Below are 23735 nucleotides of genomic sequence, written 5' to 3'. Positions count from 1 at the left end.
ATTGAGTGGGCTTTTCCTGCTTTTATACTCTTGTGTCCATAATATTATGTACAAAAGTACACAATAGGCTAGTCTCAAAAACCTTTGTCAGTGGACCACAGCCTCCAACTAGCCAATTTCTAGAATATTAAAGATTAATGGCTCTAGCTGTCATATATTATAGCAATTAATTGCAATTTGAACAATTAGGAAATATCAATTTTTTACATGTACTGTGTACTAAAAACAGGAAATAATCTCTCCAATACCCAAATATTCACATTCAAGTATTAAATCCAATAAAGTTAATTGGCCAGGCTTTTATGATAACCAAAAGTGAGAAAGCAACTACAAAAAAAACCCTTAGATAAGGTCACAAGAAAGCATTAATAAAATGCACCCAAAGGATCAAGCAATTTAATTTATGATATTGATTAATTATTCAACCAGTTAATCACAATGTCTTCTCTCCTACCATCTTCAATGTTGCCATTGTTCTCGTCTCAAAGGCCTAGTATTTTCAACTAATTAAGTTCTGGTTCAGTGCAGATCGTTGTTGAAAACTTAATTACAAAAAAATCTGTAAATTTCTCCCCTTATTATTCTTCATTAGCTATGCTTCGAATAATTCTCACATCATAACCTGGCATCTGGAATTCTATTACATTGATAAAAAGGTTTTCATTTTCAGGATCTTAATAATAATGAGTTTTCAGGCTGGGTATTTAATATTCTGGATCATGCGAGTTCATACATAGTTGAAATTCTGCTGACACATTTACATTGTTTATTATTGCAGATCATCGAATATCTAAGTCGTCTCTACTTCTGGAAGAAAATAAAGTGAATTAACTTACAAACTGCACCTTTCAGAACCTGGACTCTGCATCCAATGAAGACTTTCAATGTAGAAAATGCAATTTGGATAAAGCAATGTCCCACACATTGAAAATTGAGATAACCTGTTTCAGTAATTTTGACTAAAGATTAAATACAACATGAACATTGGGAGGAATATCGACTGGAGAAAAGAAATGGGTGATGTTTCGGGTCGAGACCCTTCTTCAGACTTCTTCAATCTTGACCCAAAATGTCACCCATTTCTTTTCTCCAGAGATGCTGCCTGATTCGCTGCGTTGCTCTAGCTTTTTGTGTCTATCTTCAATTTAAACCTGAATCTGCAGTTCCTTCCTACACATTGAAAAGAATGTCCCTGGTTTTGTTCAAACATTGACGTAGATTTTTTTATAATTACTATATGGACAGGCAGAACTTTTACTGAATGCATAATCTCAAAGATGACCCTTCCAAAGTTCAGCATTTCCTCAATAATGTGTTGCAGTCAGCCCATATTATGTATTTAAATAGCTAAGGTATGGCTTGAACCATGACTCAGAGCTGCAATGAAGCATATCTTCAGTTTGTATTTTTTTATAATTAATTCTCAGGGTGTTTGCACTTCTATTTAGGCCAACATTTATTGCTCTTCTTTCCTTACTCTTCAGAAGCTTTTACTGAGCCATTACCTTGAACAGCTACTGTCCATATGGAATAGGAACTCCCACAATGACACCAGACAGGCAATGCCAGGAGGTTGATGAAATAACAATGGTTTTGTATTCAAAGTATGTATTGATGTGTGACTTGGAAAGAACTTGCAGATAGTGATATTTCTATGTTTCTGCTGCTCTTGGCAATATGTGGTATTAGACGTGATGGGATATGTGGCTACCACTGAAATAGTCATAGTGCATTGCTGTTTGTCAGATTGCACACACAGCACTTTTGATGCATGGAAGAGGTGACTACCTTTGCATTGGGTGCTTTGTCCTGGATAGAATTGAATTTCTTAAATGCTACTGGAGTTGCAGTCATCAAAGTAAAACTGCATTCCATCACAGTGCTGACTTTTACTCTATTGATGGTGGAACAGCTTATTTCACTGGAGAAACTCAGCGGGTAAAGCAGCATCTATGGAGCGAAGGAAATAGGCGACGTTTCGGGCCGAAACCCTTCTTCAGACTTCTTCAATCTTGACCCAAAATGTCACCCATTTCTTTTCTCCAGAGATGCTGCCTGATTCGCTGCGTTGCTCTAGCTTTTTGTGTCTATCTTCAATTTAAACCTGAATCTGCAGTTCCTTCCTACACATTGGAAAGAATGTCCCTGGTTTTGTTCAAATATTGACGTAGATTTTTTTATAGTTACTATATGGACAGGCAGAACTTTTACTGAATGCATAATCTCAAAGATGACCAAAGGGTCTGAAGAAGGGTTTCGGCCCGAAACGTCGCCTATTTCCTTCGCTCCATAGATGCTGCTGCACCCGCTGAGTTTCTCCAGCAATTTTGTGTACCTTCGATCTTCCAGCATCTGCAGTTCCTTCTTGAACAGCTTATTTCACTGTATGGGTTGGCCACTGCCAAGCACCTGCACTCTATCCACTGTGGCCACCTCGATCACCTGGTTGCAACCCATTAGAATTCCCTTTCCCATACCCATACCGACATGTCTGTCATTGGCCGCCCCCAATGCTAAGGTGATGCCAAATGCAAACTAGAGGAACTGCACCTCATACTCTGCATACTCTACAACCCAACAGCATAAATACAGAATTCTCCAATTTCAGGTAACCCGTATTCCCTCCGTCCCTTTCTCTCTCTTCCTATCTACTGTAGTCCTCTCACACACACCTTTCTTGTCACCTTCCCCCAAGGCTCCCCATTCACCCTGCTTCCTTCTCTCCACACACTCCTCCCACCAGATCCCTCCTGCCCCACTCCCACCCCTCCCCTCAATTGTTCCCATCCGCGACTAACCCTCTCTATTCAGTTCCATGTTTCACTTTTCCTTCTTTTCAGATTCTAGAAACTGCATCCTTTGGCTCTCCACTTATCACCTCCCAGCCTTGGTTGCTATCTCTATCCTTCCCTCCCCCACCTGACTGTCAATCAACCCCTCGTCACTTGTATCTACCTATCAGTTGCTAGCTTTTGCCACCCAGATAGTAGCTCCTTCTCTTCTATTCTAGATGAAGGGTCTCAACGCAAAATGCCAACTACCCATTTCCCTCCACAGATCCTGCTTAACCCACTGAGTTCTTTCCTGTTTTAATGTTACCGTATACCATCATCCAGCCTTCTCTTGAAGGCATAATAATTATATGTGTTTGTCCAGTGTCTGATCAATGATAATGCGCAACATGTCACCAATGAGGGAAGTTGACAATAATACAGTAATACAACTGATTATCTAGTGGAGGTGCGTAGATGGTCTCTTATTAGAGATGATCATAGCCTGTGCCTTGTGCAACAGGAATGTTATTTGCTATTTATTGGCCCAAGCCTGAATTTTGCTGCATGTGAGAGTAAACTATTAGATTTCCAATGGAATTGTGAATAGAACTGAACGCTATTGAATCAGCAATAAACATCCCCATGTTTGACCAAATGATGGACAGAAGGTAAAGCGGCTAAGATGATAACCAGATAACCAAAACTAGAGTTTCTCCACTGGCTTAATTTTACTTGGCGTACTTGATGCCACATTCTGTCAAAAGGGCTTCAGTGCTTTGTCTAAGTTTGGAGCAAGACTATACGAGATCTGCAGTGGAGTGGCATAAATGAAATCAAATTGTATATTGGTGGACATATTACTGGTGAGTGAGTGCTATTTGTCAACATTGTCAACATTAAACACGTTAAACCATATCTGGAATATATTGTGAACAGCAGGTTATAAAAAAGATATGAATGCAATGGAGGAGACGCAGAGGTTTGAGGACATTGCCAGAACTGGAAAATTGTAGCCATAAGAAATAGTTTAATAACTTAGAATGTTTGGAACAGAGGATGCATAGGGAAGATTGAGGTATGTAAAATGATTAGGGTCCCAGTAGATAAAAGTAACCTGCTTCCCTGTGCAAGAAAATGCTTTAAAATTGCTCCTTTTTGATCAGCATTTCTGAGCTAGAATGGGCCATATGGTTTCCTGTGTTGCATTTTTACAATGCTGCTTCATCGCTCTGCAGATGATTGCTATTATGTTGCTGGGTCAACAAATGGCCCAATTGAATTGGTTGAGGTTCTTATCATGAGGACATACAGTACCTGTTATTACACATATTCCACATTGTTAGGTAGATGCCAGTGTTATTGTTGTACAGTTTGGAATAGTTTGGTCTGAAACATGGTTAATTCTGGAGTAGATATCTTCAGTTTTACTTCTCTGATATTGTCTGGTCATACAGATTTTGCTATCTTCTCTGCTCTCATATGTGTCTTAATATTATGAGTGAGATCTGGCTCCTGTAACGGTGGGGATCTCAGCCAGAGGTCTAGGCGCATTGTTCATTCAGAACTCCTGGGTGGTATAGACACAAATGCTCCAGCCATGATTTTTTGCTCTGATGTGCTTTTCTCTGCTATCACCGATGTTCATGGAGCCTCGTCTTCCCAAAAGTTGTTCAGTTCTGATCACTATTTGTGATTAAACATGACAGGATTGCAGAGATTGAATATGATCTTCTGTTCCTGAGGCCTATTGTATAGCACATCAGGAGATAGTAATTTGTACTCGCTAGAATTTAGAATTTAGAAGATTGAGGGGGGGATCTTATAGAAACTTACAAAATTCTTAAGGGATTGGACAGGCTAGATGCAGGAAGATTGTTCCCGGTGTTGGGGAAGTCCAGAACAAGGGCTCACAGTTTAAGGATAAGGGGGAAATCTTTTAGGACCGAGATGAGAAAAATATTTTTCACACAGAAAGTGGTGAATCTCTGGAATTCTCTGCCACAGAAGGTAGTTGAGGCCAGTTCATTGGCTATATTTAAGAGTTAGATGTGGCCCTTTTGGCTAAAGGTATCAGGGGGTATGGAGAGAAGGCAGGTACAGGATACTGAGTTGGATGATTAGCCATGATCATATTGAATGGCGGTGCAGGCTCGAAGGGCCGAATGGCCTACTCCTGCACCTATTTTCTATGTTTCTATGTTTTTTTGCTGAATAAACGCCCCATGCCTATCATACTGACCAGTCATGCGAGGTATACTGTAATTAGTAGAAAGTTGCTACAACCTATAATACATGTACCATATATTACACCAACTTATTACAGATTTCTCAACGTCATTTCCGTGACATCTGCCACCTAGATCAAGGTCTGTGAATACATAAGAATTCACAACAAGCAAGGTCCGCTCCAAGTTACATAACATCTTGTCTTGGAAATGTGTCACCATCCTTATTGAAATACCTTGGGAAGTTTCAAGCCTGATACTAAAAGCCTATAGATTGTAGAAAGAAATGGAACCATTGCAAATATTGACACCTATCTACTTCTTGGGCCAGACTGCACCTCAAGAAAACACTACATTTTGGTTTGGTTCCTGCCTGAAAATTCACATTGTTTTAATTTGCTTTCAATTTAATTACTTCCATTTAGGATACCTATTACTTCCATTTAGGATACCTATTACTTACAGCCTATATAATATAAATAATAATTATTATAACATGTAACTAGTAGTCAGTGATTCATTAAGTGATAACTCAATAATAATTAAGTTATGATAAATCAGTTAGCAATGCATTGTTAGTTTCCAAAGATTTGAATACAAATAAATAATAGATAATTTTATTTTGTTTAATGGAAAATACTCCATCTTTCTTTAAGTATTTTTCAAAATAATTATTCAAGTCGGGCTTATGTCAAATGGGAAAGCAGCGTGAAAAAAACAGCCCCTGGAAAAGCACAAAAAATTGATTTGCAATCTCAGAGAAAGTGTTTCCACATAATTTCAATTTATAAAAGTTGATCGTATAAAAGTGTTCAGGAGCTTGTTTAATGTCCAGCAGAATTTTAAATGGAATCAGACATGGTAAATACAGCATGAAAGCAAGTATTTCATAGAATTTGTTCAAACGTAAATCAGTTAATCCCTATTTCATATTTTTCCAGATGTACATTGTTATTGTTATAGGTTTCCAAACATGTATTAATGAAAAAAGGAAAAGGAAAGGTTTTTCTGCATTGGTTCCCTAAGTAGTTCTTGCACTGAATTGTATTCTAGGATGCTGTGGAAAGAGAACTTAGCTAATCTTTTTGTTTTGGTACTGTGAGATAAAGGTTGTGGAACTAGGAGAATGACAATTTTGTGCTTCTTGTATCAGTATCAGTTATTTACAGCTCAGGTGTACACAATATTCCAAGTGTGTGTAACATACCATCCCAACTTATTATTCAATGCTCTGACCAATGAAAGCAAGTGTGCCAAATGTCTTCACTACCCTATCCACCTGTTGCTTTCAGAAACTATATACTTATACCCCTAGGTCTTCCTGTTCTACAATACTCTCCAGGACCCTCCCATTTACTATGTACGGCCTGTTGTGGTTTAACTTTAGGGCTGCATGGTGGTGTAGTGGTAGAGCTACTGAAACATCACCCATTCCTTCTCTCCAGAGATACTGCCTGTCCCGCTGAGTTACTCAGCTTTTTGTGTCTATCTTTGGTTTAAACCAGCATCTGCAGTTCCTTCTCACATGTAATGTGACATGGAGTGGCTTGCTTGGACACTTCAGAGGACATTTAGGAGATGACTTCATTGGTGTAGGTCTGGAAACACATATAGGGCAGACTGAGTAAGGAATAGGGCAGACGGCTTTCAGGAAGGACATTAGTGAATAATTTGTAATTGCAGCATTTGTTAGCTTTGTGGTTATCATTCGTTTTCTTAAGTTCAAGAGTAGCTAAATTAAAAGTGTACTGTTGCCATGTCGGGATTTTGAACACGTCTCAGGTTTGTTAATCAATTATCAGGATTACCTCACCACCATTCCATCACCATATCTGAACAAGAATAGAGTAACTGGAGTAAAGTTAGGGGGGCAGATTGTTACAAAGAACAGTGATTGCCGAGAAGAGAATTCAGGGATGTAATGCTGAGATCAACACAATATGCTGGAGTGACTCAGCGGGACAGGCAGCATCTCTGGATGGAAGGAATGGGTGACCTTTTGGGTTGAGACCCTTCTTCAGACTGAGAGCCGGGGAGAGGGAGACACAGAAAGGTGTCTCCCAGGAATGAGTGGGTTACATATGGTGAGCGTTTAACGGCACTGGGCCTCTACTCGTTGGAGTTTAGAAGGATGAAAGGGCACCTCATAGAAATTTACCGAATAGGGAAAGGCCTGGATAGAGTGGATGTGGAGAGGATGTTTCCACGAGTGGGAGAGACTCGGACCAGAGGTCATAGCCTCAGAATTAAAAGACATTCCTTTAGGAAAGAGATGAAGAGGAATTTCTTGTCAGAAGGTGATGAATTTGTGAAATTCATTGTCACGGAAGTCTGTGGAGGTCAAATTGATGGATATTTTTAAGGCAGAGATAGATAGATTCTTAATTAGTACAGGTGTCAGAGGTTATGGAGAGAAGGTAGGAAGAATGGGATTAGGAGGGAGTGATAGATCAGCCATGATTGAGTCACGGAGTGGACGTGATGGGCTGAATGGCCTAATTCTGCTCCTATCACATGATCTCATGAAGAGAAGATAATCTGAGTAAATGTATTTCTCCTTAATGTAGTTTTCAAAATATGGTCAATCTGTTCTTGCTTAATGTTAAAAAAAAAGAAACATGAATCTAGCCTGAGGAGATTGTATTATGATACCCAACAAGAATATGAATGAGGATTTAATTACTACATGTGGAAAATTTATGTAAAACTTTTACATAATTATATAAGCTGAAGAGCAGTTTGCATTTATGGGCATAAATTACAAACTTCATTGATATGATATATTTATATTCGAAATTTCAAATGTAAATAATCCCATTAATAAATGTGTGCCTTGCAGATAAATCCATACTTCATAACAATTAAAACATTAAAAATCCTTATCTGATCTATCACCACAGCTGAACAATTAAAAAAAGAGGAAATACATTTTCAACACATCTTTAGCACTTGATAAGTCAGAAAGGGAGATTGTAGTTGAAAATGCTCAGTGGTTTTTCTAAAGGGGCTGTCCCACTTGGGCGACTTAATTGGCGAGTATAGAAGAGTTTAAAAAAATGATATGTTGAAGACCTCCTTCGACTATGTAGAACACTTCCTCCGACCTCCATTGACTATGTTGAAGACTAGCTACGACTAGCTACGACTATCTTCGGGAAAATTGGTCACCGAATAGTGGAGAGTGAAGACGACCTCCTTCGATCTCCTTCGACCTCCCTTCGACCACCGGGGAGATAGCAGCCCTGCCGGCAATGTTCGTATTTTCATCTTTTTGGTATTTTTAGCGTTTATTAAGAGTTTGTTTTAATGTACTTTGGTTTGTTTTATGTGGGGGGAGGGGGAGAGGGGATCAGGGGAAACTTTTTTTCAAGTTCTTACCTTCCCGGAGATGCGATCAATTTTCGGATCACATTCTCCGGGCTCTGCGGCCTACCATCGATGGAGCTGGAGGCCTCCTTAGCCTGTTGTGAGCCCCACCGCGGGGCGCAGACTTAACATCGTAGCGGATCCCTTGCCTGGGATCACTCCCACCGCAACCTGCGGATTTACCATCAAGGGCTCGCAGTCTCGGGAGAGGCTTGCCAGGAGCTCCAACGCCGCAGAAGGTTCGACCAGCCCCGACGTGAGGTTGCGATCGCCCGGCGCAGGGGAGCCGACATCACCCGATGCGGGAGCTGATCGCGTCGATGCGGAGGGCCCGAACGCCGGCGGCTACGGGAGTCAAGACTGTCCCGTCAATGGAGGGCTCAAGGCCCCCGACCGAGGAAGAACAAAAGGAAGGACTTTAACTTTATTTCGCCTTCCATCACAGTGAGGAATGTGCATGAAGGAGTGTTAAGGGCCTGTCCCACTTGTGCTACCTAATCCGTGAGTTCTGGCGAGTTTTCCCTTGACTCATACTCGCAGCATGATAGTAACGAGGTTGTAGGAAGTCTTTGTAACTCTCCATCATGCTCGAGAGTGGTCTCCGCGTACTCGAGGCCTCAGCTAAGTTGCGACATTTTTTTCAATATGATAAAAAATGCCCGCGAGTAAAAAAGGTTTGCCATGGAAAAAATCAACTTTTTTTACTTGTAGGTATAGTCGTAATAGGTCGTAGTAGGTCGGCATGTTAATCGTAGGTAATCGAGGGTAGTCGAATGTAGTCGAAGGTAGTCGAAGGTAGTCGAAGGTAGTCGTAGATAGTCTTCATCATAGTCGAAGGAGGTCGAAGGGAGGTCGAAGGAGATCGAAGGAGGTCGTCTTCACTTTCCACTATTTAGTGTCCAATTTTTCTGAAGTTAGTCGTAGCTAGTCGTAACATAGTCGAAGGAGGTCGAAGGAGCTTCTACATAGTCGAAGGAAGTCTTCAACACGTCATTTTTTAAAACTCTTCTGTACTCGCCAATTAGGTCGCCCAAGTGAGACAGGCCCTTAACAGTTGTCCATGAGAAAAATGCATCTGCGTAGAAAAGCAATTTAAAAAAGGCAAAACCTGTCTTCATTCTCAGGAATAGGAGAGGGTCCTTCAGCCCTTCAAGCCTGCCTTGTCATACAAATGGATCATGGCTGATCTGTTTCTTCATTTACTCAATTTAATACTAAAACTATGACCCCGCATAAAGAAAATCCACTTATTTTAATTTTTCAATGGACCTAAACTCAATTGCATATTTGGGGAAAAGAGGCCCAGATGTCTGCTGCCCTATGTTAGAAGATGGTCTTCACTGTTAATGACACAGCTATAATATTAAGATTATACCCACTAATTCTGGTCTCTGCCCAGCCACTGCATTCACCACAGAGGAAACTGTTTCTCCCACAATATTTCATCAATTAATCTATACACAGGGAATATACAATGAAGATACAATTCAGTTTCTTATAGTTTAAATAAATACTCGATAATTTAACAAAACAGTGCACACTTACACATGACGTTCCTGTGGGTTCTCCTTAGTTAATACCCCTTCCTTCTCCATCAACATTTGTCGGAAGGTCCCAACCTTCTGCCGAATTTCTTCCTGGGTGTACCTGAAGCAGCAATAGGAGATTGACTTTGTGAGTAAGCAAGACAGTCAACAAATTGGAAGAACAGACAAAATGATGTTTGCATTCAAGAGCATAGAGACTGAACATGGGTGCAAAGGCAAAAAAATCTAGTATTAGTTGCTATGAAATTATTGTTCATGCAAGGAATGGTCAACACATGGAATGGACTATGAGATGGAGAATAGAGAGAAAATATCATGGAGTCCTCAAGGGACCAAATGATGTTCACTTGATCATTTTGGAAGATGAATGAAATTATTGTGATTGAGTGTAACTTGCTTCCTCTCCTGTTTTATGCATTCTGAGGTGGAAGAGTCAGGGATGGACGGTGTGAGATAAGGACACGGTGAAAATTGGCAGCCAAAATGATGAGATTTTCATGCTCGATTTGAGTTGAGGAAAAAGTGCCAATGTAGTTGTAGGTAGACTGGAAAAATCAATGCGAGAGTCGGCCTTAGTAAAACTGAAACAAAGATTGTTCCATGTACAGAAAAAATCTGATAATCCTGGAATACCTTAATATTCTTTTTATCTCACTTATTTTCCAGACACAACACAGTATGATAATAAATTTTCTAATGAACCAGGTCTCCTACTGCAACTGCATGGGAGTCAGGTTCCTGGTGCATTGAATGGGTAATGGATACTAAGGAAACATAGGAACTGGGGGCCCCAGTTAGTAGAAACGAGGTGTGTGAACGAGGGCCCAGGTTAGTGGTAGGGGACTATGGAAACTGAGGCCAGGGTGAGTGGAAAAGGAGCACTAGAAAGGGATGCTGATTAGTGGAGAAATAGAGTGGGAATAGGGTCCCAGATGAGTGAAGAGAATCTGTGTGAACGTGGTCTTCAGTCAATGAAGAGGGAGTAAAGAAATCAGGGGCCCGGTATATTAGAAAGAGCATAGGAACCAGGAAAGCCCCAATGAAAATATTTGATGACCAATTAAATATTTTTCAAATTAACTGCTTTATGACACATCAAGAAAAAGGTTTGCAAAGGTAAGAATTTCATTTTTTTCTACTTATTTTAAATGTCACATAATATTCTATGCCCTTAATGAAAAGCATTTGTTGGATTGGATATGACATGCTGATCTGTTATGTACCCGTTTTGCTCCACATTCTCTGCATTTAAACTGTCCTCCAGGGCATTGAAAATTAAAACCAACTCAACTAATATTTACTTTATGTAAATGACAATAATTATGACTGATAACAACATACGTGCACCAAGACAAGATTAAGAACCACAACTAATTCCAGCTCCATAATTGTTATTTTCAAATCATGTTTCTGCATCACCAATTTCCAACTCTAGTTCTTAAATTATATGTGTGAGATTTATCATAGACTTGCAACTTTATCTTTAGGGAAATAAATCACCCAGAAAATCCTGGCTGTTGTCACCATGCCAACAGCCAGGAAGAAATAAACAACTGTGATGCATAAGGTGTAGAGGAGGAAAATAGATATTTAAGATACATTTTTTTGTAAGCCCTTTATATGGTGAGAACAATCTATTCAATTGGTGAGGCCACATTTGGAGTATTGTCTTCAGTTTTGGTCACGCTGCTGCAGGAAAGATCTTGTTAAGCTGGAAAGAGTGCAGAGAAGATTTACGAGGATGCTGCCGGGACTTGAGGGCCTGAGCTGGAAGGAAAGATTAGGCAAGCTTGGATTTTATTCCTCGGAGCACAGGAAGATGAGAGGTGTACAAGATCATGAAAGGAATAGGTAGGGTAGATGCACAGAGTATTTTACTCAGAGTAGGGAAATCAAGAACCAGGGGACAAAGTTTTAAGGTGAAAGAGGGAGTGGTAAGATTTAATAGAAACTTGAGGAGCAACTTTTCTACACAAAGGTCGCTGGGTATGTGGAACAAACTGTCGGAGGAGGTAGTTGAGGCGGGTACTATCACAACATTTTAAAGACATTTGGATAGGAAAACTTTAGTGGGATGTGGGCCTAGTGTAGATGGGGCATCTTGGTTGACATGGGCAAATTGGGCCGAAAGAGCTGTTTTCATGCTGTGATTCTATGACTAAATATATCATTTGTGATGGTTTAATTATTTTGGTATGTTGGTACTTGGAGCAAGTACTTTAGCAAGTACTTTAATGCTAACCCTAGCTCTAATCCTGTCAATAATAATGACAGCCAAGCCCAGAACACAGCTATAACAGAATAGTGGACAGTCGTTTATTGGAATTTGAATATTTAAAAAAGATGAAAAAATGTATAAACTGCTGTCAGTAAATTGGCCATGACACTATCAACTTGACTCTAACTGCACTTCAAAATGGACAAGCAAGAAAACCAGTGGTAACAAACCTCAAAATAAGAAAGCATAGTTTAAGAATAAGGGGTAGGCCATTTAGGACTGAGATGAGGAAAAACCTTTTCACCCAGAGAGTTGTGAATCTGTGGAATTCCCTGCCACAGAAGGCAATGGAGGCTAATTCACTGGATGTATTCAAGAGCGAGTTAGATATAGCTTTGAGGGCTAACGGAATCAAGGGATATGGCGAGAAAGCAGGAATGGGGTACTGATTTAGGATGAGCAGTCCTGATCATATTGAATGGTGGTGCTGGCTCGAAGGGTCGAATGGCCTCCTCCTGCACCCATTTTCTCTGTTTCTATGTTTCTATAGCTGAGCCAGTGACACTCAGACAGTGAATAATAAAATCAAGTATGATGAATGGCCGGCCTTTCTAGGTATTGGCCACTTGACAATTAATGGAGCTTCCCTTCCTTGCAGCATCAATCAGAATATCAGCAAAAACTACAAACCAAGTGGGACATAAACCTTGTTTCACAATGACGTCAACAGTCGCCAATTTAACTAAATACAGAAATCCATTATAAAAAGGCAAGAGCTTAAGAAAATAAGATTACCCAGTGAGATAGATAATTCTGTAAATAGATTTTGGTGAAGCAAAGAAACAAGTGTATATGAAAGGACATAAGGTTTTAAATCAGGTCGGCAAGGCCATTTCTTTAATGCGTTTTAATTCATGCAATGAATGTGGGCTTCACAGGCTGTGCCAGCATGTGATTACCATCTCTAATTTCCCTTGAGAAGGTGGTGGTGAGTTGCCTTCAGGAAGTGGTGCAGTCAATGAGGTGTGGATGGATATACTGAGAATACTGTTAGGGAAAGAGTTCCAGGATTTCGACTTGTGGATTGTAAAGGAACAGCAACACATTTCCAAGTCAGGATATTGTGTGGCTTGGAGAGAACTTACATGTCCCCATGACATGCTATTTATGTTTGACATGTAAGTAATCTTGTTCTTTCACTAGGCTGAGGAATGCCCGGTGCTGCTCCTGTTATACCCTCCTGAACATTTCCGTGAACCCAGAGTCACTGAGAAATTAGTCCTTGCGGAAATAGGAAAATGGCGGGGAGGGGAAGATGGTGCAGCTGATGGGAAATGACAAAGGACGATGTTCTGGATGTGAAGGCTAGTAGGATCTCCATTTCCCTTGTTGCTTGTCTGCTATTGCCTCACCCTTCCCTCTCATCTATTTATGCTAGATCTCCTCCCTCTACACTTTCAGTCCCAATGCCAGATCTCTTTTGAAACATCGATCATCCTCTGCCTCCACAGGTGCTGCATGACTTGTTTGTTTATTATCTATGATTACTGTTGCACAGAACAAAAATAAATGTATTTAATACTAGACCAAGTGCTGCTCCCCCACGGGAGGCGTTGTCCTCCAACTCAACCCGTTGTCGAAGTTAAGATTCAAGCACTCCTCAGCAAAGATCATAGCTCGTGAGCCTCCCCTAGCACTGGAGTTAAAAAATAAAATCCCCATCCCCAATTGCAATACCAATTGACACTCCCCCTCCTGTCCCGCCAGGAGCTATGATGGCAACATTGTTGCAAATGTCGGGTGCACTTGCTGTGAGATGACGTTCAGAGTGTTGCTGCCAGTGTTCCTGCCTTGCAACTTTGTATCGAAGTGTGTTGGGAGCCGTGAGGAATGATTTTTAACAGTAAAAACCATTTTAAATTAAAAATATCTTAAAACATTTTTCAGTAATAAGTCGAGAAATAAAGCCTGAAATTTGCAGATAAGTAGCTTTCGGACTCCAGGGGGGAAATCTCTACCAGAATATGTAAAGATGTTACCATTACCACGTCATTTTCTTCGAGTAGATGTGATTACACACGAACAAACACACACACACACACACTAATAAATACACATCCAAGATCAGACTTTTAATAGGTATATGATAATACTCAGACACAAATGTTTGTAATTTTTAATGCCATGAATAGTGAAAGTGGAGTGGATATGGAGAGGATGTTTCATTAGTGGGAGAGTCTAGGACTAGAGGTCAGCCTCTGAATTAAAGGATGTTGCTTTAGGAAGGGGATGAGGAGGAGTTTCTTTGTGATGGTGATGAATCTGTGGAATTCTTTGCCACAGAGGCTGTTAATTGATACTATTAAGGCAGAGATAGATAAATTCTTGATTAGTACTTGTATCAGGAGTTATAGGGAGAAGGCAGGAGAATGGGGTTAGGAGGGATATATTGATCAGCCATGATGGAATGGCAGATATTGATGGGCAGAATGGCCTAATTCTGCTCCTATCACTTATGACCTAATGAAAACCTTTTAATCTGTTGAAAAATATAATTTTATCTGTTTGATCTCATCAAATTTGTCAACGAGGCAGCATTACTCAAAAGCTATCCCTTTGTTTGATATTTACTGGTACAGGGGTAAACATCAAAAATATTGAAACCATAAATCTAATACTCATACCAAAGAAAGATTGTGCTGACTTGCTGTCACATTTATTTAGTACATTAGGTTTTAGTTACATAGAAATAGAGTGAAAATTTAAAAAAAAACTACCAATTCTAAAATGAAAACAGAAAATGCTAGAAATACTTATCAGATCAGGCAGCAATTGCCAGGAGTGAAACAGATTTTATGTTTTAGGTGCAATACTCTTTGTCAGAACTGGAAAAGAGATGAACGACTCTCTTTCTCAGTTCTGATAAAGGGTTTTCTTTCTGAAATGTCAACTCTATTTCTCTTCCTGCAGATGTGGCCTGACCTGCTGACTAGATCCATTATTTGCTATTTTCATTGCTGATATGTAAGATTGGTGACCTTTCTCCTAACAAAAAGTAATAATTTCACTGAACTCTCGGTAGAGTTTGACACGAAACGCTGGAGTAACCCAGTGGGACAGGCAGCATCTCTGGAGAGAAGGAATGGGTGACGTTTGGGTCGAGACCCCTCTTCAGACTGATGTTGGGGGTTTGTTACTTGAGCTGTGAGGGAAATCTGGGCCACACTGGCTTCATTAGTTTGCACAGTAAATCATGTACATGCATTGATCATGTATTTCTTTTTAAACATAACCTTCCCTGGCCTCCAACAACTGTATTGAGACTTGTGCTTGGCCTTGTCATTAATCTTGTTATTTCTGTATGTTGTTTATAATCAATAGTTAAGTGAAATGAGTTGCTCTTAAATTGCAGAATTTGCACAAAATAATTAATATTACAGTTTGAGCATAACAATTTTCTGATTAGTTTGATGGCTTTAATTCCAGGAGAAATCTGGAATTTAGGAGCACATGTTCTATGAAATTTAGACACAATAAATATGCTTCTGAGACACTCAAAGTTTATCACAGCAAGTGGCTGTGAGTAAGTGGTGTAGCAATGTTATACACATTTTCCTGGTTCCCAAGGTCTTTAGTAACTTGTCAGTTTCTTTGTTGAACTAAATTAAGGCGCATGTTGCAATCAAAAGTTGGTCACCAAAGTATGTTTGTCTATATGTGGAACAGGAATGGTGTTTAAGAAAGATGAGCAGTAATGTTGCAAAGACCAATGGATGCCATCATAGGACCAGTTTTAACTGAAGTTAAATTGATTCGGGGTTCAGTATATTTAGACTTTAGACTTTAGCACTATTGTACACACTAGGAACAATTCTTTTACTGAAATCATTTAACGTACAAAACTGCAAAACTGTTTTTCTCTAATGCAAAAATCTTTATATACTTGATAGAAACATAGAAACATAGAAAATAGGTGCAGGAGTAGGCCATTCGGCCCTTCGCGCCTGCACCGCCATTCAATATGATCATGGCTGATCATCCAACTCAGTATCCTGTACCTGCCTTCTCTCCATACCTCCTGATCCCTTTAGCCACAAGGGCCACATCTAACTCCCTCTTAAATATAGCCAATGAACTGGCCTCAAATACATTCTGTGGCAGAGAATTCCAGAGATTCACCATTCTCTGTGTGAAAAATGTTTTCCTCATCTCAGTCCCCCTTATCCTTAAACTGTGACCCCTTGTTCTGTACTTCCCCAACATCGGGAACAATCTTCCTGCTTCTAGCCTGTCCAACCCCTTAAGAATTTTGTAAGTTTCTATAAGATCCCCCCTCAATCTTCTTGATTTCTTGATATGTGGTCACCAGAATATTTGTATAATTGTAAAATGTTCTCGGAAGACTATGCTGTGGTAATGATCCTCCATATTACATATTATATATGACCAGATTCATATCAATGTAATGTCAAATGATACAGACAATGAAATACAATATGTGATTAACAATTGTGATTAGTTTGATGGCTTTAATTCCAGGAGAAATCTGGAATTTAGGAGCACATGTTCTAAGAAATTTAGACACAATAAATGTGCTTCTGAAGAAGGGTTTCGGCCCGAAACGTCACCTATTTCCTTCGCTCCATAGATGCTGCTGCACCCGCTGAGTTTCTCCAGCATTTTTGTGTACCTGTGATTAACAATTGTTTACATTTAAGACATAATAAAAGAGACTGCACTCCTTTCATGTCATGGAATATTTTAATATTTGTTTATTCCTCTGAAATAAAAAATTATTTGATAGCTACATTTATTCATTCTGGCTGACTGAGCTTAAAATCTGAAGGCAGAACAAAAACTTTTCATTGCTGTATGTAGTCACCTTGCTGAGGCTATGATTTATGGTGCTGTAACACCATTATCATTGTTTCTCCACTCGATTGCCTGTCACTATGCTAAATGCACACTGAGAGGTGGGAGTGGCAACCTTTCTGGGTCCAGTGGCATGCCTAGATCGGGGTTTCCAGGTCCTTTAAATGCGGCAGATGTGAGCCATAAAGTCAATTTATACATGTTTAAGATAGCATCATCACCTCTGCCCATCTTATGCGCTTTCTCGACACCCATAGGAGAGCTACATCAGTTAATTCATCTGCTTCCTTCTAACTTTCAAGGGACCCAAACAGTCCATCCAGCTGAAGCTGTGGTTCACTTGCACTTTTTTCTATCTAATTAATTGTTTTCAGGCTCACATTGTGTACTCTTCTACGGAGAAAAAAAAAACTGGTGCAAAAGTGACTGGGTGCTGGTTTAAATAGAACAAAGGACAACACACACAGGATTACACCCTTAAACTCCACGATTTCTTCTGATTATGATGTCATATTAATCTAACCTCACCAACCTACCCTCCATACCCTGCATGTCTATGTGCCTAACTAAAAGCCTGTTAAATACCATTAGTGTATCACTTTCCACCGCCATCTCCAGCAGCGTGTTCTAGCACATCTCTTTCTTTGTAAAAAAAACGCCTTACAAATTTCCTTTGAACCCCCCCCCCCCCCCCCCCCTGCCTCTTCTGATCTTAAATCTAAGCATCCTTGTACTTGAAATTTCCAAGCTGAGCTAAAGACTCTGACTATCTACCCTATCTATGCCCTTCATAATATTATAAACTTCTTTCAGGTCTCCACTCAGTTTGTCCAATTTCTCTTTACTGTTAATACTCTCTAGTCCAGGCAACACCGTGAACCTCTTCTGCATCCTCTCCAAAGCTTCCACATCCTTCCTGTAATGCAGTGACCAGAAATTCACACAATACTACATATGTGGCCCAACCAAAATTTTACACAGTTGGATTAATTTAGATAACCCACTCTTCAGCACCGGTAATTTCTAAATTTTCTCAAAAGCCTATCTCCCTATCATCACAGCTGTCAATAGCTCAATTTTCTCCTGTCTCTCAGATCTTTCAAAAATAACTTGTTGAATTATTTTTTTAATAGCTTCATGGGATAACATTTCTGTTTAGACATTCAATAAGACCAAGCATGATCTTCTACCTCAGTGCTACTTTCTTGAACTAACCCAATGATTTCCTGAACTTCTAAAGATTGATCAATATATGTTTTATCACATTACCGTTTTTGGATTCTTACAGCATGTATTTCAATCATGAACACGCTGTAGAAACATCTCATTAGCTGTTCAGTATCTTAGCATTTATCTAAGTATTGACATTTATAATATATGTTTTGTAAAAGCAAGTTTATGTGCTTGCATTGCATAGTGATTGGCAGGTAGCCGAACTGACTGTTCTGGCACTGGTGTCTGACACCAGATGGGTATCTTGGTTGGCATGGACTCATTGGGCTGATAGGGCCTAATAAATGTACTGTATGACTCTATGGTGTCAAATGAAAATATTTTCCCTTTTATGTTGACTGATATCAAATTATATTTTAATTATTTAATTTTAAATGCCTTGGGATTTTTGTTTGATATTTTAAAGATGCTATAAAAATATAAGATGCAATAATTGTTGTGAAGACAATTTTAGCTGCTTTTGGAACCTGCACCTCATCACAATTTAAAATATGTCTCAAAATCTGTCACAATACAAGTTATTTTTAGGCTACATGGATTGCCACTTGGAGAGAAACATACAAAATTGTTGCCTTCCAATTTAATAACCATAAAATAATTACAAGTATTTAGAAAAATAAATCTTCGAGAAAAGATACTCGACATTGTACTATTGCAGGATGTCAATCTTTTCGTAATTAAACTTCGGTAATTTATTGATAGATGTTGTTATGGTTCATAATTACATTATATAACATAATAATCCAAGAAACATTGTTATAGATAGCTTAGTGCCTAGTTTGATTGTGGTAGCTGACCATTCTCATCAGGATGGTTACAAAAGGTAGGATAAGCAGGGGAATAAAAAATGTTTCTCTATGAACATAAGCAGTGTTTCTTTTCACAGAATCAATTTTGTGCAATATTTCATTTCTCTTCGAAGCAAGTATGTAATTTGAATCAGCAAACATGGGAACTATTTCCCATTAAACCTGCCACACATATTTTTCATATTATCAACACAAGCTCGCAAAGCATGTTCCTTCTATTGTAGTAGACCATATTCACCACAAGAGGTAGTTCTTTTACTGGTTTTTCTGAGTCTCATTTATTTTTGAACAGTGATGTTTCTGAGTCATGGTTATTTTTGAACTCGTGGACTCTGCCAGCAATTTCCCAGCTATCGTCCACCTGTGGATTCCACATGGACTCCATTAGAAGAGCACAGACATGTTGGAGTCCCCTGTGCAAATGGCTCACTGAACCTGTGCCAGTTTTGAAAAGATCCACTCATTTGAAACAGATTTTAAGGCCGCAAGGCGAAACGGTAATAGATTTGTTGTTATTTTTAATTATTTGTGTTTGTTTTAATTTTCTAATTGTTGAAAAGTGTTAACCTATATTTGTGGATTTAATTTTTTTTACAATTTTATAATCTTATTTGTTAATTTGATTTTTGATTATTTTTTTTTTAATAATCTTTTTATTAGAGGCAGGTATATATCATAATAAAAACATTTCATGTATATCATTCCTACATTACTAATATTATCGATTGATATTAACTCTGCTTCTAGTATTTTTTTTTATATAGATAGAAAATAAGAAAGAGAAATAAAAAAAAGGAAAAAGCATGATAAAGAAGAATGGGATAATTTACTAAAAGTACAACATTGGAGATAAGTTCTTAAATTAAATTACATTTTTGACGTCTTTTTAAAAGGTCTCTGAATGTAAGGGGCACTCAGAGCAATTGAAAGGAATGACAGATGGCATAGTTTGGAATGTGGGTTTGCCATCTGTCAGTTGTTTCATGGGCAGGGCTTGTTCTGGCTCATCCACGTGATTAGATTATGTCATGCAAGGCAGAGCCTTGCTGAACAGACCCTGGAAGGTCAAGCTTCCGAAAACACATCAGCAGAAGCAGTATGAATATTGATTTATCTAATATCAAGTAAACCTGGCATTCCCACTCTCTCCGTCCCTCCCCCCCTCTAGTTATCCAACTAGCTTCACTGCCCACCTGATTGATTTTACTGTTTGTATGGCTCATTGTCACCTTCCCCTCAGCCAACACTGAACCATTCTACATTTTGTTGAATATTATCTGCTTTGATCTGCCATTTTCACACCTTACTCTTCCTTATCTCTAGTTTCCCTCTGCCCTGACTCTCAGTCTGAAGAAGGGTCTCAACCCAAAATGTCACCCATTCATTCTCCCAAGAGATGCTGCCTGTTACTCCAATTGAGTTACTCCAATTTGTGTCTATCGTCGGTGTAAACCAGCATCTGCTGAACCTTCCTACACAGAAAGTGTTCGCAGTGAAATGCTTTTAACAGATTTTTGGCCGTATGTCTCAACAGAAATCATTTATATAGATTTGCGTAGAGAATGCACATGGCTGAAAAACATTACTAATACAGTACATCAGAGTATGTTAAACGTGTACCAATAATGGAGATACTCTTTCCATTGGTAAATTCAATTGCTAGCATTTAAACATCAGTATGTAAGGGCTCATGCTACCATATATGGCAAAAAAAATGCAATGAAAATGGGAGCATGACTCTTCCAATATCCCACTAGTTGTTTGTTGCACAACAAAAAAGGCATGGGTTATGCCCTGCGTAGGGACACTTTGATATCACGGTAGCAGACACCATTTGCTTGACAATGAAGGCAGAGAAGTTACTGAGACAATGGAGTGTGCCCCAAAGTTCTGAGAGCGTGAAAGATGTAGAGATCCTCATGCAAACAAATGAAGAAAGACTTTCTGCAAGGGGATGCTGCAGCTGCCAGGGGTATCTTCTGAAGGGCTCGAGACATAGTTACATGAGGACCATGGTAACATGAAGCCTAAATCCCAGGGATATGTATGGCTCAGCATCAGAAGGAATTCCATATGACAAAGTAACACCTTGTACCAACTCATCTCTTCAAAAAATATTATTTTTAACTTTACTCACTCCATCTCCAAATAAAATGACAATTACATAGCACAAATTGTATTGCACTCCTCCTATCTGGTATTCACGTAAACATATGCAACACTAAGATGTACATGACGCATTTCACTTATTCAAACAGCAACTGTAGCAAGAAACACATGTCAATGTGGTAACTTTTCTTTTGTGGCAAAATCACTGGAAAATGTAGACTATCCTTGCAAATTGGTGTGTGACCATCTATGATGTAAATCTTGACTTTGGAAGACATATTTACTCCTATGTAGGGCATGCCACAATCTTTGGAGTTATTGAGCATGCCCATAAACAATTATGTATGTTTTAATATGCTGTTCAGCCATCCCTTATTCTCAATACAATCCTTTCCTCAGCTATCCATCTATTTGCTCTCCATTTTTAGGTATCAATCTTCACTAACCTGTTTTTCCGTCTCAAACTGTTATTGCTGCAAAAACTGATTTGGATAACATAGGAGGCAAACAGCTTCCTCGCAGGAGGAAGAGAGGGAGGTATCAGTTAGAGTATCCACGTATCTGATAGCAAGGTTTCTGTAGACCGAAGAAACCTCAATCCTCTTTAGTTCATGGAAACTTCAACTGCAACTAAGATACTCTGCCATTTCAACTGACTCCACAGAGCACCAGCTCAGATACTACAGGCACTTTGGGAGATGAACAGTCTAACGTAGTGGATCATGCTTCATGAAATGAGGCACCTACAACTCATGAGCTACAGTCAAAACCAAAGATCCTATAGCGGACGAAAAAAATGCCCACGATCCGCTCCGTTGCATACTACACGTCAGCCCATTGCATTTAGCAGGAGTGGCCTATCTTGCTCCGCTATAGGATCTTTGGTCAAAACAAACAGAAAGAGTGGGAAGTTATTATGGAGGATGCAAGTACTTCTAGCCAAAAAGATGCAGATGAGCACCCTGAGAGAGATGCACATGGGAGAAAGCAGGAGATGTTGATTAACAATACACTGAAGAGTAGAGTCTGACTGATAATTTACTGTGGTTTCTGTGGAGTGCATGTCCATACTCTTGCAATCCTACCAAGGTTATACCTAATTCTCAGCTTGACACTCTGAGCATTTCATTGTGGCCACATAGCTTTTGTTGCTTCCTCTGCACAACCAAAGTTGGTTCAATGAATATATAGATAGCTTATGATATTGAAGCTGCATTGAATGGTGTTCTGTTGGACCTGCCTCATGGCAGATGCCCACCATGTTGATTGTCTGATACTCTGAGGGTCTCAGTCAATTAGTGGATTGACAATGTTATGACCTCCCTTAAGGTGTTTGCATTTCTCCTGGCAGTACTGGCTCATATTATTTTCTTGCAGTCTGAAGATGCCGTTTGCAGGGAAGTTTATTAATTGCCAATTCAATAACCTGATATTCAGAATATAGAAATAGGTGAGCCTTCCACTAGCTCCTCTAGGCACGGGATAAATCGGGTAGATGCACAGAATCTCTTGCCCAGAGTGGGGGAATCGAGGACCAGAGGACATAGGTTCAAGGTGAAGGGGAAAAGATTTAATAGGAATCTGAGTGGTAACCTTTTCACACAAAGAGTGGTGGGGGTATGGAACAAACTGCTAGAGAAGGTGGTTGAGGCTGGGACTATCCCAACATTTAAGAAACAGTTAAACAGGTACATGGATAGGATAAGTTTGGAGGGATATGGACCAAACGTAGGCAGGTGGGACTAGTGTAGCTGGGACATGTTGGCCGGTGTGGGCAAGTTGAGCCGAAGGGCCTGCTTCCACAGTGTATCCCTCTATGACTCTATGACTCTAATACATTTTGGCTCTGAGTAAGAAATTAAGTTTTTTTTTGTGTGCCTACTTTTACAAGTCTTCAATGCAACTAGCAAATTTGGTTTAATGCAACATTTGATGTCTCATTGTACTTTCTTGTATAGAGTGCAAGAATACTTTGTTATCATCTTATAAACGGAAACATACTTTGAAGAGAGCTATGAAGAACAGAGTTTGCATTGGTGAAACTTAAAAATACTGAGTGCATAATTTCAAAAGAAACACACGAGACAGTATACATTACATTGCCTGAATATTCTTACAAAAAATCATGGGAATTGGGCACTAGGAGTCCTCTCACCTCGAGGACTCCTTACATGTCCATAATGCTTCTATGCCCTCTATATTGTGTAAGAGGAGTGCCATCCAAGTCCAATAGAAGATTGGATTCTTACAAACTAGAGTGCTGCATTCAGTGTTTGCAATAACATCATCCACTTAGATACCCGCAGACGCCACATGCCATGCCAGTCTCAGGTGTAGAAAAGGTGATTAAGCTCAGCCTTCCTGAGGGTGAATCCATAGAGAGCAACAGGCCTGGGTGGAGTTCTCTGGCTGTGTCCTCAGGACCTGTACATATCAACTGGCAGAGCTATTCACCGACGTCTTCAATCTCTCACTACTCCATTCTGAGGTTCCCATCTGCTTCAAGATACCAACCAACATCCCGGTACCAAAGAAGGATAAGGTAGCATGCTTTGATCACCTCCGTCCAGTGGCTCTGACAT

General features: G+C 39.5%; 1 protein-coding gene across 7 annotated transcripts in view; it reads right to left on the bottom strand.

Annotated features, from left to right (window-relative positions):
* The window catches only part of srrm3 (serine/arginine repetitive matrix 3), a 156273-nt gene that overhangs the window by 95014 nt on the left and 37524 nt on the right, over positions 1 to 23735 (bottom strand). For all 7 annotated transcript variants that reach the window (XR_004416087.1, XM_033045959.1, XM_033045961.1 and 4 more), the window contains one exon: positions 9911 to 10012. Coding sequence is in view for 6 of the 7 variants with exons in the window: in XM_033045959.1 (XP_032901850.1) it covers positions 9911 to 10012 (102 nt within the window). In the remaining variant the exon portion in view is untranslated. The remainder of the gene's footprint in view (positions 1 to 9910; positions 10013 to 23735) is intronic.

Source organism: Amblyraja radiata, chromosome 28 (assembly GCF_010909765.2).
Source record: "Amblyraja radiata isolate CabotCenter1 chromosome 28, sAmbRad1.1.pri, whole genome shotgun sequence".
NCBI lineage: Eukaryota > Metazoa > Chordata > Chondrichthyes > Rajiformes > Rajidae > Amblyraja > Amblyraja radiata.
Note: the sequence above shows the minus strand (reverse complement) of the source record. Positions and strands in the feature narration are given on the sequence as shown.